This window comes from Plodia interpunctella, chromosome 12, assembly GCF_027563975.2.
Source record: "Plodia interpunctella isolate USDA-ARS_2022_Savannah chromosome 12, ilPloInte3.2, whole genome shotgun sequence".
NCBI lineage: Eukaryota > Metazoa > Arthropoda > Insecta > Lepidoptera > Pyralidae > Plodia > Plodia interpunctella.
Genome location: NC_071305.1, coordinates 4,135,341 through 4,154,611, shown reverse-complemented (window position 1 = coordinate 4,154,611; position 19,271 = coordinate 4,135,341). Strand labels below are relative to the sequence as shown.

The window sequence follows — 19,271 nt, the reverse complement described above, 5'->3', positions numbered from 1 at the left end:
GTTCGAAATTGGCCTGAATTGCTTCGAGAAAAGGATAGTACGGCCGTGCCGCTTTTTTTTTGCTCGACTTGCGACAGATATAAATTTATTTATAGAATTTTAAAATACGACTAAAATGTGCATAAACAAACCCTCACGAATCTATTATATATGTAATAAAGATATTCTGTTCTATTATTATGTTTATCAAGTCCCAAGTTAAAAAATCAATCAAAATATCTCACAAAATTCTACCACATTTATGAGCTTTTTCATTGCAAATTGACTAAAATGATGCAGATGAGTAGCTACGGTTCATCCGCGCACGATGCATTATTTCTGTCGTTGCGAATATTAATGTACCGTTTAATATTTATGTTGGACGCAAATTTGCATAATCACGGCCTGTGAACACACATACATAGTTCGATTCGCCATTATTCCAGCGAATTTCGCCCGAGGTACTTCGCCCGGCGTCATAGGTGAACGACAAAAGCGGCATGACAGCGCGCACCGCTATCGCTCGCAATATCAAATATTTGTTTATGTGTAATTGTGGCCTATGTTGTAGAGTCGCATAACGCAGCGTTCCGTCGCTTACTCCAGTCGCTGAGTTACTGAATAAATGCACATGCGTTTTGTTTTGACTGCGTCCGCTTTCGTTTCACTTGAGTTCCGTACTTGGTGATAAATTCTTCCAATGGAATAAAATGCTACGTGTTCATGATTCGTCAATAAAAAAGTGTAGACAATTTTTATATAACAAATATGAAAATGAAAAATCATTTCCTTTTTTTCACTAAGGGCCTATTTCACCGCTTTCTAATAAAATATTATATTGTAATCTGACAGAGAGACACTACTAGACAAATGTGCCTCATGTAATTGGCCAGTTCGCCCGTTCCAATACTTGTGAAATAATTTTTCTATCCGTTCGATAATTTACTTTACAAATATATACAGAATTAGGACACGTCGAGTTAGATCATGAAGATTTAGAAGCTTGGCTCCGCTCAATAGCTGAGAAAGAAACCGGGCTTGGCTTTAGATACATTTACGTAAAAATATTTTGTTGTGACGTCATTTCAAGATCCATTTACTCTTTATAATATCAGTTTAGGTTTAAATTGCAATATACCTGATTTAACTACATAATTGAGTATATGTTTGTCGGGTTAATTAGATCAGTATCCGCGGTTCACCGATGCGGTTGCAAGTTAATTGATATGTATCAGATAGTCTTACCGCCTCAATTATAATGTTATAATATACACGGTTTTACTGTTATGGTATGTGGTCCCGCCCTAGAATAAGACTACTTTATATCTTCCCGTGGATGTCATACGAGGTGACTAATGGACACTTAGCCTTAACAGCTGATAGGTAACAACATCATTCCAATTAAAATAAGAAGAAAAACCTGGGCTCCGACGCTCAATGGATTCGGTAGAAACCGGGAAAAGCTCAGATGAGAGAGTAGTAAAGGAGAATGGATAATAAATTTGTCTATCGGCACTCCTCTACGACTTTCGTAGACGGAGGCTACGACGCTACGAAACGCTACGGATATACTCGTAGTAGCACTTGTAGACGTCTACGACTAAATTTGGACAAACATTTTGTTTTAGCTTTTCTAATGTTTTTACGATATAGGCTAGAATAAAAAATAATGTTATTATAACTTTTGTGCTTTGAACGCATAATTACATAGGTATATATTATTTTAATTATGCCAAATCTAAGTCGGGTCTCACAGCTAGGAATGCCGACGACCGTGCGATTTGGAGATTATTAAAAATACAAGAATAGGAAAGTGGACTCTGGACTCCAACACTCAACGGTTGAGGAATGAAACGGGCAAATTTTCAGATGAGAGAGAGATTCGTGCTACGTCTAGCATAAATCTTTTTTATTTCATTAGTACTATGTCAGTTAATATATTATGTAGTTTTAGCTTGTTGTGTATTCTCAATATTGTTTTTTTTTTCAGCATTTCGACTGCCGCAACCATATCCGCGTGATCCAGCCAATGGCAGACGGCGGACGTCTGTATGTGTGTGGCACCAACGCACACAGCCCTAAGGACTGGGTCTTATATGTAAGTATTATTATATCCAAGTATATAATAAGCGACCTGCCTTGGTTCGAGTAGATGTTATACTTACAAACCTTTCTAAAATATTTTCTGTCCAACAGTGATTGCATCGGAATACGTAGGATTTAGGAGGAATTAAAGGATAAACAAAGACATTTTTTAAATTATTATTAATATTATATAATTGAAGAACAGCCTCGCTCTTAAACGACGGTGAATGATGAGAAACTTTTTATTAGTTTAAATAAGTAAATTTAACACATTTTTTATTAAAGTTTCATTAAACTTATACCAAAACAATACAATTAGTCCTTCCGAGATAAAGCTTTCCGTTGTACGTGTTTATATTATTCCCGACCTAGAATAGGACCTTTCTATATTCTCTCGTGGATGTCGTGCTTCCAACTCCTCGTGGCATCTTCCAAATTTTAGGGTTTATTTTTTACAGTAACCCCAAGCTTCGCGAAGTCACTGCTCCGAATGAGAGAGAAAGCATATATAAATATCTATCAAGCAACTAGTGCACACAACTTACAAATTACATCATAAAATAAACTTCTTAAAGCCTATTTTCTCTATTCTAACCCTAATAGAAGCTATCAGTACATCGGATATCGTACAAAATAGCTGGCTATTATCTAAAGAGCTGGATAGTGACCCGTTGGAGAGGCGCCAAGACGCAACAGATCTCAACAGGTCCTATAAATACAACTAAACATACATTAGAGAGATTTTTATTGTTGTTTCCGAGCTTTTGAAAGCTCTGGGAGTATGACAGCTTACAGTTTATAGTTACTCGACTGTGCCCTTTAGAGGAGTACCTAGATATAGTGACGCAGAGTGAATTGGTCAATCTTATATTAGAAAGTCTGGTGTATCTGCATTTTGCTTTTCAATTGCAATTTTAATATTTGGTGGTCACAATAAAAAGAAAACAGTCTTTCAATTTTAATAAACATTGCATAGAACGTTCGCATCACATTTTTTTATTGTTAATAAAGGTATAATTACTATTTATACCTAGAGCTAAAATTTTGCGGGCCAACCAATAGCAATACCTGGAACACAAAACATAAAATTTAAAAATCGAATATAAATCATATGCCAAATAGAAAACTTGATTCTAAATTTGAAAATTCCTTGAAATATTCATGGCAGTATATTCTCAACTACCGCTTGAACGCTTACGGTAGATGCAGTTGCATACTTGCATAGAATGCATCACGCCAAGAACCGCGAATTTCACGGCTAGTGACTCCAAATGACGCTATAAGACGCGAAGATTCGCCGGCGTCACGGAGTTTCTGACTGAGTGACTACGTTGGAGCGAAACGTATGATTTTTCCGTACATTTTCGCTGCAGCATCATAACAACTTTAAAATCCGTTTTAGGAACAAGAAACTGAACTAACTTGGTAAACTGTTGCGATACTATGCAAAATATTCAACTCTCCATAAGGATGCATTATGTCTGATTCGCGATGGCGCGATAAGTGGTTTAATTTTCATAAAATAATTTTTAAAACGCATAAAACCTCTCCACAATAGGTATCGAAAGCAGACCTCCATAAATCCCGCGGAGGCCTGTTCACCTCTCGCTTTCCCTGCTCTTGACTTTCATATAATTTTATGATGTATCGCCGGTCGTTCTGACCCTTCACACGTTTTATCGTCTCTGAGCCGTTTTTTATCATCTTACTGCAAATTTCGATTTAAAGTATACATAGGACTATCTTATTGAACGTAAAATGTATTGTAAACAGTTATAGTGCATCCTGTTTGCGAACACTTCCTTCACGATGCCCATTGAATCCGATAAGCGAGGGACAAATATAAATATCCACCCCGGCGGAATAAAATTCACAAGCCCTTTTTGTAGCAAAATGAATCTTTTAACAATTTCGCCATCGATTTTTCTTCTATCGCTGAAATGTTCTGTAATCTAAAGCTGATCGCGCGATCTGCGCCCCAGTTTCACATGTGTATTTTTAGTTGAATTTTGTAGCGTTGCCGGCAATGGCTGTCACCAGGCATGATTTATACTAGAAAACGTATCAGCAGAGAGAATAAATCCTATTATAAGTCAAATACTGAGTGTAATAGAATGCCAAAAATTGAAAATATATTACTTGTGGGGAGGCGGGTGACGATCGGCGAGTACTCTTTTGTACAGCGCGCTGTGAAAACAGAGATAGTCCGGGATCCAAACGCGGCGCCACCGTCTTAATTCCCTTTCATTGATTTGTTTAAACTCCATATCTCTCGGCGACATCTGCCGTTTAGATTACGGATTTATTACCCTGGGCTTCTGTTTATACTTCATTGTGATAACCCTGACTAGTCAGACGAATTTGAAACGGACATGCAAAATTATTTGCTACGTCAGCCTGTGTAGGATATATATAACTGTAGCCTTATTAATGTCTTGAAAAGCTAAGCTTCCCAAGGTTTTTGATTTTGATCAGGACCAAAACTTAACCTATAAGTTTGAGTAATACAATATCCCCTCTCAGTTAGGGAGCGTCATTTTAAAAAAATTGAGTGAAATCACATGTTCGCAATTGATAGGACTGCGGTTGCGGCCGCGACGCACCGAAGCGATGCGGTGCGGAGCGAAGCGTTCATTTTCGTTGCAACCGCCGATTTATATCTATTCTCATAACAAATCGTTGTTTGCGATTGGACGCGTATTGGAAACAAATGACGCGGGTCGCATCGACCGACCGCCGCCATTATACAACATCGGTATTATTTTCAATAATAGTTTCAATTTATTTTTTTTATATAACATTTTGATGCGATTTTAACATTTCCTACATTGGCAATTTACAAGTACAATAGTATAATTGTGAATTAAAACATTTATTTCTATATCTTTAAAAACCCATAGTGCATGCAGTAAAATGAGTTCATTGTATCAAATGACGTGGGTATGGTTTTAATATCCGACTGTCATTAAGAGACTAAGCTTGCCTATTCATAAACATATAAAAGATATGTGACGTAAATATATCTGTACATCCTCGATTGATTTAATATGAGTGACGAAAACAGATTCAGCATTTTCAATTTAAATGGGCACAATCAATAAGAGGGCTTATCGCATTTTTATTGGAACAAGATAAATGCGATGTTTTAAATCGCAAATGGTACAAATGGCGGTATTGTTATTGTACGGTGAAGTTACAAACGACTGATGCTTTGTTTTCCAATCACTTTCCCTTTTTAGACTCAACCAATGAGTATTTCAGCGATTGAATGATATATTGTTGTTTCAAATGACTTTATCGATGTCCTAATTAATATACAAAAAAAATTGATGAATGAAATTGGATGAAATTTGGTCTTCAAATAGATATATTACCTGGAGCAACTGCTAGTTAGCTTTGTTGTATTACTAGCTGTTGACCGCGGCTTCACCCGCGGCTAAAAGTAGCCTATATTACTCTATACTTATTTCCTCATCAAAGAATTTAATAAATTGCCCCATTTTAATGTGAATAAAGGATAAATAAACACTATCAATTTTTTAATATTATTATGTGCTATTCTTTTTAGAGTTCCATACCTCAAAATATATAAATACTTCACTCCTTAGTATAAAACAAAGTGGCTTCCCGCTTATAATAACTTTTATCGATTGAGAAATTAGCAATCGATTGAATTTCTTATGTTTTTATTACGATGGTCCGTGAAAATACTAAAATCATTAGACGGTGGAAACAATATCGTAACTGCTTCGAATGTAATCCTATAATGTGATATGCCCAGTCGCTCGTCAAAAGGATATGGCAAAGTTCAACTATGTGTTTATTTCTTATTAGATACAAAGGATCCTGCATTTAATGGAATAGTTTTTATGAGAATATTTACCATGGAGAAACTTAGACAAAATCGTTTGAACAGAGAAATAAATACAAAATTTCTATCCCAAATCATTACTAAATAATGCAAACTAAAATCTATGACCAACTTAGCGCACTAAAAACTGCCTGTAAATAAACTATGTTTTTTTTTTTCCAGATCGATATTAGTGTTTTGTTAAAATAACTTGTTCTAAAATCAATTTTATGTAATCAACATTTTTCGTGTTGCTTTAATTTAACATTAACTTAGCATGATATTAAATGGACTCATGTTAATATTATCATCACGTTACTGTGCTTACAACACAGTTGAGTTATTCATACAGCACTATGCAAACTATGAACTACTTTACCGCATCCATAAAGATTTGAATCTTCTGTCTCACAATATACATTTACTTTGTAACCTTATAAAACTCGATTCTCGTATACATTTACCAAGGTACACACACTTGAGATCGACTATGAGTCTGATATTTACATGATAGTTACCAAACCAACATAAAAACATGTCCTAAAATAAGTTGTGCGAGTTTCGAGTGCCGCGCATACACAAACTTTAGCACGGGACCAAGCCGAGGAGTTTGTCGATAGACTTTACCACGACATCTTTGCAAAAGTACTGCATGCAGCCACTATTTCTGTGCCAACATACTTGTAACCGCTCCATCTTATCGCCCGCGCCTTTAGAAAAAGATTAAACTTCTTACGTTTATCGACACCCGAATCGCAGATTTATAATATAAAAATTGTACTTACTTACCATTATATACGAGTAGGTATAAAATACTATTTGTTTAGCAATTTCATCAATTTGTATAGATAGTGTAGTTATTGTCATGAAAGTTTTTGGATATTTAATAGGTGAGAACCGAAACAATAACATTTATTTTCAGCTTTTCTCTGGCACAAAATTATTGTTCTATCCCAGTATAATATCAACATTCAATATACTGTGTTGCCAGTGTGAAACAAAAATATCTTTATGTCTAATTCAATGTTACAGTAAAATCTAAATAAGACCAATAGCGCCAGATTATATACATTTTAAAACGTGTGGCAAATAGACATTACATACTTAGAGAATAAATTATCATCTCCCAGTATATACGCCTCGAATAGTGAGTATCAGTTATAAAGCAAATACTGCGCCCACGGCTTGAGTGCACTTCGGAAAATCACTTTAAAATCTATGTAGTGCCATATTCCGCTACGTAGCGTTGTAGCAATTTTTATGCACTACACTTACCGTAAAACTTAATAGGACTATAAGTTACATAGTTCGCTTCAAAAGCTCATAATACAAACTTACATTTTTAATCAACTGTAAATGCTGAAGTTATTTCCGTCGTAACTTCTGGAGCGGTTATGCTCGAGATATTTAGGAGAGCATAAAGGAAGAAATATGCGCTTATTAAGTTCTTTACACACTGCATGCTATATAACTTACTTGAATCGTTTCTTCATATTTGACCTTTGATATTAAAACCTAAGAAATACATTTTTGGTTTCGTACTTTACTGTATATAGCCAGTAAAAATTATAATTTTGCTGTCTTTTTATAAGAATACAATGAATACATTGTGAATGACGAATAAAGAGATTAAAATCCTTGGCCAAGGGAAGCCTCAACATCTATTTTTATTTTAAAACATTTCATCAAAGGTGAATACAACGCTGATTGGAAACTAATGAAAAATTATATTTGGAATATTCTCGTTAAATATTATGTATAATTAATCACTTTATTAGTGAGATCACTAGATCAATGAATAAATTGTAAATACTCCAATGAAATATGCCATGTTTCATAAAATCAATTTACGACCAAAATTTTGAAATTCATTATTTTACACTATCGAAATAACACAAAAATAATTTTGACCTCTTCCGCAAAATAGAATATTTAATATGAAGATCTCAAAATCACAATTATAAATCCAAAAGCAAATTACATATATTATATATTTACATATATATATCTCAACTTATGTCAATGACGACAAATTAACCACAATTCCCAAAATATACGCAATCAAGTGCAATTAAAATAAAATAAATGTCTTTACAATTATTGTTATTAATAATTATTAAGACATTTGTTCAAATTTACAAAGAACAAAACGATAAATCATTCATGCTTTGAGATTACCTTCATGTTCCCGGCGGCGGTACAGCGAGACCGTCACAAATAATAGGATCGTATCGGCTACGTGTTTCAGCGCGCAGGTGCAACATTCTATGGTTAGTTCCATACTTTGTTTTGTGTCTCGCTCTCAAATTACTTTAGCCTTCTTTAACCAATAAAAAATATTTTTTACTATTTGCCTTCTCTTTTTCTCTCTCTGTAATTCTTGCGTTTTCCCATTTCCTTTGTCGTCCACGATGCCCCGTAGCCCTGAATTTTTATTTTTTGACTATGATGTAATTTTACGTCGACCGTCTTTGGAAATGCTAATTTTCTATTTCATTTTCTGAAAGTTTAAAGTACTTTTTTAACTGCTTTAAATATTAAAAATCCAGCATAATAATATGTTTCAATAATTTTATCATAGCTTGTCGGGATGTGTGAACCCTTACAAATATATGATCTTATGTTTTGAGATGTTACTAGCGTTACTCGGCGCTTATTACACTTTCAATCAAAAACTACAAGTCGGATTTTGATAAAATTTGATATATGTGTAGAATAACACATGGAAACTTTTATCACAAAATTCCTACTGGAACAAAGCCATGGAACGTCGGTAGTGTAAAACACAATGGCATCTTATTTCCCGGCCACAGGTGCAGCCTGTATCGCATACGGTATTAACTTCACTTTACGATTGTTACACTTTGTTGTTTTGTGTTAACCGTTGAAAATATAGTAGTACCATACTGTATATTACGTTATGATCCGATAAACGTTGTGGCGTGTGGTTCCGCCCTAGAATAGGCCACTCCATAGAGTGGTCAGAGTGGGAAGATACGTCCTCGTTGTTGATGTCGTACAAGGCGACTATAGGACACACGTAACCTAGGTAGCTGATAGGGAACTCAAAATATCAAATCTTCAAAATTTTAAGGTTTTTTAATGTCAAATGTCATTTATATCGAAAACGTTAAAAATACGAACAACGTTAGGAGTTTTTTTACGTATGGACGTAAAAAAACTCCTAGTAATAAACGAGTTATTAGCCTACCAAATCATTTAAATTGGGATCAACATTACTTACCTGGTCTATATAATTTTGGTACTGTCTGCATTCATTTTGGTACATCGGAGAAGTTTGCCGTCACATCTCCTAAACTAAAATCGTGGTTATTTCTATTTTACGAATACAGAATGAGCTTTGTATGCAAGTGATACGGGGTGTTCAAAACTTGCCGCTGGAAACTTCGCTAGAAGTCTGATTATGCAGAGTTTTGCGTCTCTTGCTAACTTAGCATACTTCCTGCAGCTTACCTACGAGTATGCATGCTTATATAAATGTCGCCGAATTATTTTAAGTCGCGCTTATCCGTTTATTTTGTAATCAACTTTATAGTTTAAATTATGAGATCAAATAATATATTCTAATCGAATTTGCAATTTACATAGATTAAATTATGACCCTGTTTCAGTCAAGAGTGGTTTCAGACATTGTATTTGACAGACAGACGCCGCGAGGGACAGAATTTCATCTACACTACATCTAATATTAGGTAAATTTTGGTTTGTTTAACCTTCGTTTCGTTTAGAAATATAAAGCAATTTTCTGTTGTTCTTTTCTAACAAAAACGAAACATAATTTTTATTCTAAAATTGGCGACGAATGCTTTGAAGTTTAGAATTCTTAAGTAAATAATACCTACTTGTATTATATTACTATTATATATTATATCTACTTATATTGAAATTACGACAATAATCCTACAATAACAAAATATAATTATCTAAAACTGGAATAGTATAATTTATAGGACGAAACGGAACCCTGATGAGTCATTACGCTATGAAACTAACACTTCTAACTTTTACAATATTTTTTGTGGAAATAAGTTTTCTTTCTTCCACCATTTTCAATTATATTATTTATTTTCTAAACGCTTCATACGTTAGGTTTTCTACGTGTGACTGAAATGTGGGATATTTACTGCACACTGCACCATCAATAACAAAACATGTATTATAACAGTAGCATTTATGTCGTTACAAATTCAGATCATCTCCGTTGCTATTAGCTGATAGTGACGTGGGTTTCAAAACTTCGCCTCCGCAATCTTCAACAATTTCGGGATCCCTTGTGCGTTTGAAAGTTCCTCCTCCAATACACGTCTGACACAAGTTATACACTCAATAGTTACCCAACTAGTGACTTGTTCAAATTGAATATCACAAGTTACTAAAGTATATTGAAGTTTGTACGTGGTTTTTAACGCTTGAGGATTTAAGGGTATGATCGACATTCAAAGACGTTATTTAGGTTTTACTTATAAGTGTTTATATTCTAAATCGTGACCGCTGCCCGACTAATGTTGTGAACTAGATTTTGCAAGATTAAATAATAAACATTCTAGTTAGATTACTTTTTATCACTCAATGCAAGAGGAAACCTGGAAGTATTACTATACGATAATAATTATAATATAAATGATTATATTATAAATGCGAAAATCCATTTAAGCTGGGCAAAATTTAGATAAAATTTATATTAGAGTGGCTTCGAGGTTCACTTTAAAATTAAAGAAAATAATTCAAATCGATATGCACGTTTAATTTATTCTACATACCTGTCTCATTAGTTAATGATACCAATTTATTAGTCACCCGTCGTCGTAATGATGACTGAATGACTCACTATTTGTCAACCCCTAAGCTCATATTACTTCCTATTTCTACATTTACATTTTACATGTAATAATTGGAACAAGAGCCTTGCTGATTGTTCTGAGTGCAGTGTTATGAGTACATAAAATACTGGGTAAAATCTAATTGTAATTGTAACATCTTATCTTGATCTTTAAAACTCTGATTTTGATGCGGTTTTTTTTAAATATATAGAGTGATTTAAAAGTAACGTTTATATATAAAAAACATGCATAATATTGCACTACAAACTACTACTATACTACAATAAAAATCGAAACGCGACATCATTACCTCGTCAGCGTCCGTCCGAACAGTGGAGCATTCTTGCTAATTTGGCGCGCAAACAAAAGAGAGGGTCTAATGAGGGCTCGCGGCCCGGGCAAACTTTCTTATCCTGCAGAGGGCGCCCTCGGCGCTTCCGTCCAATCCATTTGCTTGTTTACTGATGTTGGGACAGAGTGTACAATTGGAGAAAATGTTTGGAAACCCTATGTCTGTTAGTAAATATTTCGATCAATAAATTTGCTTAAAACATTTGAGAAATCAGCCAGTAGAACCGAAAATACAAATAATGTTAATGATTAGCTATTTTTGATCATTACTTTTTATGTACCTACATCATTTTGCAATACAGGAACCAAAAATGCACGGGTCCGAGATAATAAAAATCTAGAATGACGTGCCTATTATATGCAAACGACACTGCCGGCAGTCGACGACATCAAAAGGAAATTGCATTTGTCGTTGCTTGACAGTATGTAAGTAATGAAACGTGGATGATTTTCCGCCAAGCGAATCTGATTCAATGAACAGCGAGTGTCGGAGTCAATTAAAAATAAATAAAATATTCGCTCGATATACTTTGTTATTGTAGATGATGTAATGTATGGCAATGAATTATTACAATTTTATCTCAATATTTCTCATGAAGATTTAGAGATACTATAGCAAGAGGTACAATCTCCCCTGATTGATTTATTTAGAAATGATTGTCGCTTTTATTCGAATTCTTGATTTCCAATGCGAACCGAAAGAGTTATGCGAAATAGGTGCAAAATGTAATTTGCATCTCTTAGTTTTCGATTAATTAATGGCTATAATAATTTCAGAGCCAAATTATTCAAATTAACTTTACAGGTTGGTTCAGTCGAATCGTTTCGTTAGCTAACCCCTTGTAATATGACAACGGATTTGTAGTGTGAATAGCCTTTCTTGTAATCCGTTCAAAATATTGAACAAGGATTATTCCTGCCTCGCTGGTGTGGCTTCCCAGCGAGCCGAGTGTGAATTACAAACAAAGATGGAGAAAAAGGTCTTGCCCGCGGCCTTTAACACGTCGTCATGCCTAATTTAATCTTCGGCTTATTGAAATAAAAACGACATAGGTTTCGACAGGTGCCCAGTGGGGAGGCGGTCACAGGTGGCCCCGATGGTCGCAGCGTCGTTAAAATTTACATAAAGTCTCAATCCCCGGCGACGGGCCCCGCTGCCCACCCCACGTTTATGCTACATTTAGTAATTTTATGATAATTTCGAAAACCGTCCCGCCACCCATCGCATTATACTAATAGAGGAATTCACCGGAGGACGCCGATGTCGAAAAAATTCGACCGCCTCCAAAATAATAAGTTTCGGTTAATAAATCGCGTTCAACGTGAGGCGGACATAAATTTTTGGAAAAATTAATGGCAGATGTGTTGTTGAGTTGCACGGGGATGCGTGGGGAGCCAGCTTGTTGGTAGTACTCTAAAACACATAAATCCTGTTGTTAGGTTTGTATTTTTATTAATGGTGCATAAAATTGAAGTGTTATGCGTAAAAATTGTGTGTTTGAACTTTTTAGCTCCCCTTGCGCTACCACGTGACGTTGCGTCGTTTACTTAATATTGAAATTATGCGGCTCCCGCTAATAACCATTTTTGGTTATAAGCGCTTATGCTACCGTAACGATAAGGAAATTAATAAGAATCTTACCTAATAACTATTAAGATGCTTTGCGAAGAAAAAAGAATTGGTTTGTTGTTTTACTTGATAAAAAAATCATTACATAAACATAATTTCATATATTTTTTCATTCGCTCAATTTTAACTGTGATCCTACATATGACATTTCAAATTTTGTATTAAGAATTTTGTCTTGAAAGGTTCTAAATACCTATTATAATTTACTAATAACCACAATAACGTAACATAACATCTAATATCCTGTAACAATACGTACACATCAATAAACAGAAATCATTGTTGGCGCGGAAAAACAATAAAAGTAACGCGTTTCTTTGTTCCAGTCGAACCTGACGCACCTGCCTCGCCACGAGTACGTGCCCGGCATCGGCATGGGCGTCGCGAAATGCCCGTACGACCCGGCAGACAACTCGACAGCCCTGTGGGTAGAAAGAGGCAACCCTGGAAGCCTCCCCGCGCTGTACTCGGGAACTAATGCGGAATTCACCAAGGCTGATACAGTCATATTTAGAACTGACCTCCATAATTTGACCACTGGGCGTAGAGAGTTCGCGTTTAAAAGAACGCTGAAGTACGACTCCAAGTGGCTCGATAGTAAGTATTAAATATTTTCCATTAATTTATCAAAAAACATTAACTATTATGTGGTTTTAAATATAGCGAATAAATTAAGTTTTTGTTTTTTTATTATCTGCAAACTTATTAATTAATTTGGTTTACCAAAGTTTTCACTTGAGAGGTAATATTATTGATAATCCGAGATTCGATGCTAAATCAGAATGCATCGGCTGCATTACTGTTTGTATTTGAATACATCCTGATCAGTCACTATCATAAACAAATCATTGAGGAAACAGAAGGTAAACATACGTATTTCTTGGTCTGACTCTGATAAACAGAATATATTTTCAAATTCCGAAAATACAATTTTAATTTGATTTAAATAGTCAATATGTCAGTATTTTGTCATGATTGTATATTACACTAGGTTTCCCGCATCTCCACCCGGGGATTTCTACGTTTGTCCTCGGATCATTGACCATATCTATTCCAAATTTCATCGAAATACGCGGTATATAAATATACTCCTTATACGTCCATAAGGAAGGCCTGTTCCCAGCAAGTAGCGTTTAAGTGACTGTTGATGATGATGATTATGATTAAAGAAAATTAAAAAGTAGGTATAAGATTTTTCAAATGTCTGAAACTTAAATTATTTCCAAACTGTTAGTAATTTCTCTAATTCATCGTAAGACAAATTATACAGGGATTCATATTGAATATTGATTCTTCATCTTAAATTTTTTGAGCGTGTTATTGCTAAGTGCTATATTATAATATTGTTTGATGTTATTTTATTTATTATTTATTTGTTATTTAAATACAACATAATGTTTACGATCCATGACAGCGCTACGTGTACTCTCTACATATTTTGAAATAATAGGCAGAAACATTGGTTTTCGATTGCGCGTAGTTATTAGACAAATGAAATTATGGGCTTACACGATTTACACGAATTGGCCCGTTTGCGACTAAACAGTGAAAATTAAACAGTTTTCGCGCTAACGAGCAACAATGCCCCTGCCAATTCTCCGGATACCCGATGCCCCAAATTTCATTTCGCATAGTTTGTTTATGAATTTGCTATGCATGCCTGCACGGAACTTTCTACAACGTTATAGTTGGATTTTATATCGTAATCCTAACTAAATGTATAAGGAAATTTCGATTTTTATTAACATAGGATAAGAATTCTATTAACACTTTATGGATTTTATGATCTGACAAATAAAGAATTATTATTATTATACTCTTCACGCTTTATGTACTGAACCAATCTTCTCAATATCGTTTTGAAATTTCGCATACTAGTAATAAAGACTACAGAAAAGAGCATGGTATCATGCTATTTCCATAAGTTCTAAAAGATCAAGCATCTAAATATTTTATGTGGCAAATAAAATCAATCCGTAATGAATGCATTACCTACCTCTCTCTCATCTCAGGATGTAAAGTCGCGAAGCCCGGGGTCAGGGTAAAAAAACCCTTAAAACTTTGAAGACTTGGCTGTGATTTCACAACCACATGCCTCACGTCAACTCTCCTTGTGAATGCTATTGTTGTCTATCAGCTGCCTAGGCTGTGTGTCCCTTAGTCGCCTCGTACGACATCCACGGGAAGATATATATATATATATATATATGTACGTACGTATGCCTATGTCAAACGAAACATAAGTGCATTTGGTGTGCAGTAAGTACATAACTTAGTACTTTATTGCAAACTAGGCCATCATACAAAGTGGTGGTCTGATCGCATACATAAATAATATGAAATTACAAACACCTACCTACTACTTACAAGTATTACTTGTAATTCCCATTTGTATCCCTCTAAGTAGATACTGTTTCAAGGTATAATTTAATACCATTTCTACTTAACTCCACGTCAATAATTACGTATTTGTAGAGAACTAACGGCCCGTTCCGGCTTCACTCGGGTAAAACCATATTAAATTATATTTCTAAACCTTTCTTAGGAATCACACTATCTATTGGTGAAAACCGTACAAGAATCCGTCCAGTGTTTTTTTAATTTTTGACGACCTCGGTGGCAGAGTGGTAAAGTGCTTACCTCTGAACCGAGAGGTCCCGGGTTCGATCCCCGGTCGGGTCATGATGGAAAATGATCTTTTTCTGATTGGCCCGGGTCTTGGATGTTTATCCATATATGTATTTGTTATAAAATATAGTATAGTTGAGTTAGCATCCCATAACACAAGTCTCGAACTTACTTTGGGGCTAGCTTAATCTGTGTGATTTGTCCTAATATATTTATGATTATTATTATAATTTATTGTGTTCATACAGACAGACATAGCACTAGAGCTGAGATAGTATTTAGTTAATTATTTTGAAAATCCGAATTTCAAATATGTCCCGAGCAGAATACCAGCAATAAAATTCGTGACAATTCCACAATAACATGGGAATAGAAATTACTGGCAGCAAATTTGCGTAATTTTAGTTAATATCGCTTTGTTCATTACACTTGGGCCTTTATTGCTGGCGTTCCGTGCGCCATTGCCACTAACAGTTAATTATATTTTCCTTAAATTTTAATTTATTTGCACCCTTTGTTTTCAAAATCAGACCAAATTTTGTCTTTTAAAATTTGCTGCTCGTTTGTTAGAAATGACTGCGAAAACTGGTCTTACACCAGATATCCTAGATTGTACTTTCCTTTTGATATAATGAAACAAAGGGAATAATTCCAAATAAATGTTTTGACATTGTTTTAATCTTATTTAAAGCATTATTAAAATGCGTAATAATTACGCAATTGTCAAAAAAGGCATAAACATTACAAGTCTTTCGTTGCGAATGTTTTATTTACTCGTTTTCTTTATTTTATTTATTCTTCTTGCTTTTAACAAAGACACAGTTTCAAGCATACAGTTTACAGTTTAATTACATAATAAAACTTACATAATATGGCCGGCATGGCCATAATCTAAACGTTGCTGATTTCGGTTAGCCATATTTGTGGCTAAACTAGTTTAATACTCAACGCTATTATCTGAATTATGATCGTCATTCATGGACCATAATCATATTAATTTTAACTCCAAATTACCAATTAGTACCTGATAAGTATTTTTTGTTGACCTATATATAATATATTCAAATATCTTTCAAAGCTGGGAGAACTACAAAACAACATAGGAAGACATTTTTTGCTTTAGTTTATAATTAATTTTGTGCATGACTTTCTATCCGATTTATATGTATAAATAGTATAACATTTATCTGTCATTTGATTTACAATTGTCACGTGTCAACTCGTTATATCTAGCTCCTATACTACATTAGCTGCCTTAATCCTAAATAAGTTTAAACCTCATTAGGCATACATATTTTAAATTACAATTTAGATCTGCATTTTATTTTCAAATTTGCTTGTATTCGCTTATGATTGTAATATGTTTTGTTTGCTATTGCTATTGCTATATAAATAAATAAATTAGCTGCCAAATTATTTCTATTGTACTTATATCTTCATAATCTGCATGGTAAAGCTAAAATAAAGCTGCTAAAAACGTTTACCGTATAATACCTAGTTCAAGTTTATAATAGATTATTAGTACCTACATATTGTTCCGGTCTATAACCTGTATGGTTTGTCTGGTCAAGTAACCATCGAGATTCCGTAGGTAGCTTCCTCAAATTTGGTTGACAGTTTATCAACATACAAATAACATTTTGGTACTGATTTTTCAACATCATTAAAATTTCTTAATCATGCCGCCTCTCGCTATTAATTTTTTTTAACAAGTTTATCCACCGCGTTTTCCATTTCAATAAAAATCTGTATTTTTCCCAAAGGAATTTAATGGAATGTAAAACGACAATTTCTTAACAACCCTTTTTCTTAACAACAACTGAGCTGTTAAAATAATATCTTCTAACATGTAACGCTCATATAATTCGATTTAAGTTCTTGGCACTAAATATCCACCACATAATTTCATATCTAGCTTAGAGTTAATCCAGCACATTCGTCAACAAATACCTAGTCCATTTTATTATTAATATTAATTGAAGCGGGGTCTTAATTTATAGCGTAATAACTTCTAAAGAACCGAAACCTTATTAAAGTTTAATGCTTACTAGTTTAATAGTAACTGCCACTGAAGCGTACAGTGCCAAGATAGATTTTATTCGACTATGAGAATATAAAAAGGCGTGTGTCAGACAGCCGTATTATCATAATCCTGTACACGTGGCCTTTGGAAACATAATGAACAAATGAACACTTATTAATAACTAGGGCCCGTGCCATATAAATGACACCCACATTTTCATCTATTATTTATTGCTCATCACACCGTATAACAGTTATTTGGTTTACAATTTCACGTGGGAACGCGTGGTACCTAGCTTCCATTACTACATTAGCTGCCAAATTGCTACTATTGTAAAGTAACCTATTATTATTATTTTATAGTTGTCGTTATTTGAATTTAAGACGACTTAAGTATACCTATATCTGAATTTATTTTTTAAATTCTGTGTAGTTAATTTTAATTTTAGTATTTAATTATCAAACAGGCATGACGTAACCGTAGATTATAGAAATTACTGTTATTATTAAGTCCGTGGCGTTACATATTTTATCTTATAGTCAACGTAACATATTTTGTCTTTTAGTCATGATCATAAAATAGCAAAGTTAGCGGTTATAAATGGAATACAAATTTGACCTCACTTTCATAAACATTTACTTTCTAATTTTTAAACTGCGCCTTGTATATAAGGGAGTTCCATTTTACGCAATACACTTATTAACTTTTTTTCCTAGAACCAAACTTCGTGGGTTCCTTCGATGTGGGCGAGTACGTGCTATTCTTCTTCCGTGAGACTGCAGTGGAATACATCAATTGTGGCAAGGCTGTGTACTCAAGGGTGGCCCGGGTGTGCAAGAGGGACACGGGGGGGAAGAACATCCTCAGCCAGAATTGGGCAACCTACCTCAAGGCCAGGCTCAACTGCAGCATCCCGGGGGAATTCCCGTTCTACTTCAATGAAATACGTAAGTAATTTAATGATTTCTTTATTGTATTCATCGACGACGCTAGAAAATAAATTGACGTGTGCAATAGCTTCTCTAGAAATGGGGCTGAGGCGCAATGCCCATATCAATACGTTTTGATTGTATTTTTTACACTTTTATCGTTCAATTCGAATGGAATTTCGAAGTTGAAAATTATTTTATTATAAGCTTTGTGATGTAGTGAGATCTCATAAACTTTTTTATGGATAGTAACATTTTTTATTTCGATAGCTAATTTTCTTTTATAAATAAAATTCTTGATCTAATTCAGGGCCTCTAATTAGCCAAAGCTGTAGTATCTTCTGAATTAATTTGGATGATGCTTTAAAAATACCACCTGAGACTTATGTTTCAAAGCAAGAGCTGTACTGATTCGACAATTTAATGCATAGTACCTAAGGGAAAAGCCATATAAACTTTAAATCTCCCTGACTTACAATCTGGCTACAACTTCCTCCGTCTCGACTCTCCAAATATTGACTGTCAATCTCCAGCAAATATTTTAGTTCGAAAATTCAAAAGTGCACTACGATTTAAGCGACAAAGTCTAGCCGATTTCTGTGTCCCAAAGGACGGGACCTCCCAGACTATGTTCATCTAATATTAACGTTCGGCGCTCCGGTTTTGCCACGGTTTTTCACGCGACCCCCCCACTCCTCCCTGCATAACTCATGAGGATGTAATAGGTACTCAAAGTGCTGAGTATTTGCTATAGGTGTGTTATTTACATTCGCTGCACCATTAGGAACGTTTATCGGAATCGAGTGAAAAGTTAATCGTATGGAATAGGTTTGTTTGTGTTAGAGCTGCAGGTGCGAGGATCAACTGGGAACTTTTGCAATTCGTTAGTAGGTTACTGCCAATTTGTGTGTGACTCTCTCAGCTGGAAATATTTGTGACACCGACTTTGAACTAA

The 19,271-nt window shown here is 34.6% G+C and overlaps 1 protein-coding gene across 5 annotated transcripts in view; it reads left to right on the top strand.

The window, feature by feature from the left end:
• The window catches only part of LOC128674050 (semaphorin-2A), a 313,535-nt gene that overhangs the window by 271,381 nt on the left and 22,883 nt on the right, over positions 1-19,271 (top strand). For all 5 annotated transcript variants that reach the window (XM_053752331.1, XM_053752330.1, XM_053752329.1 and 2 more), the window contains 3 exons: positions 1,970-2,077; positions 13,063-13,333; positions 18,104-18,334. In XM_053752331.1, the coding sequence (XP_053608306.1) occupies positions 1,970-2,077; positions 13,063-13,333; positions 18,104-18,334 (610 nt within the window). The remainder of the gene's footprint in view (positions 1-1,969; positions 2,078-13,062; positions 13,334-18,103; positions 18,335-19,271) is intronic.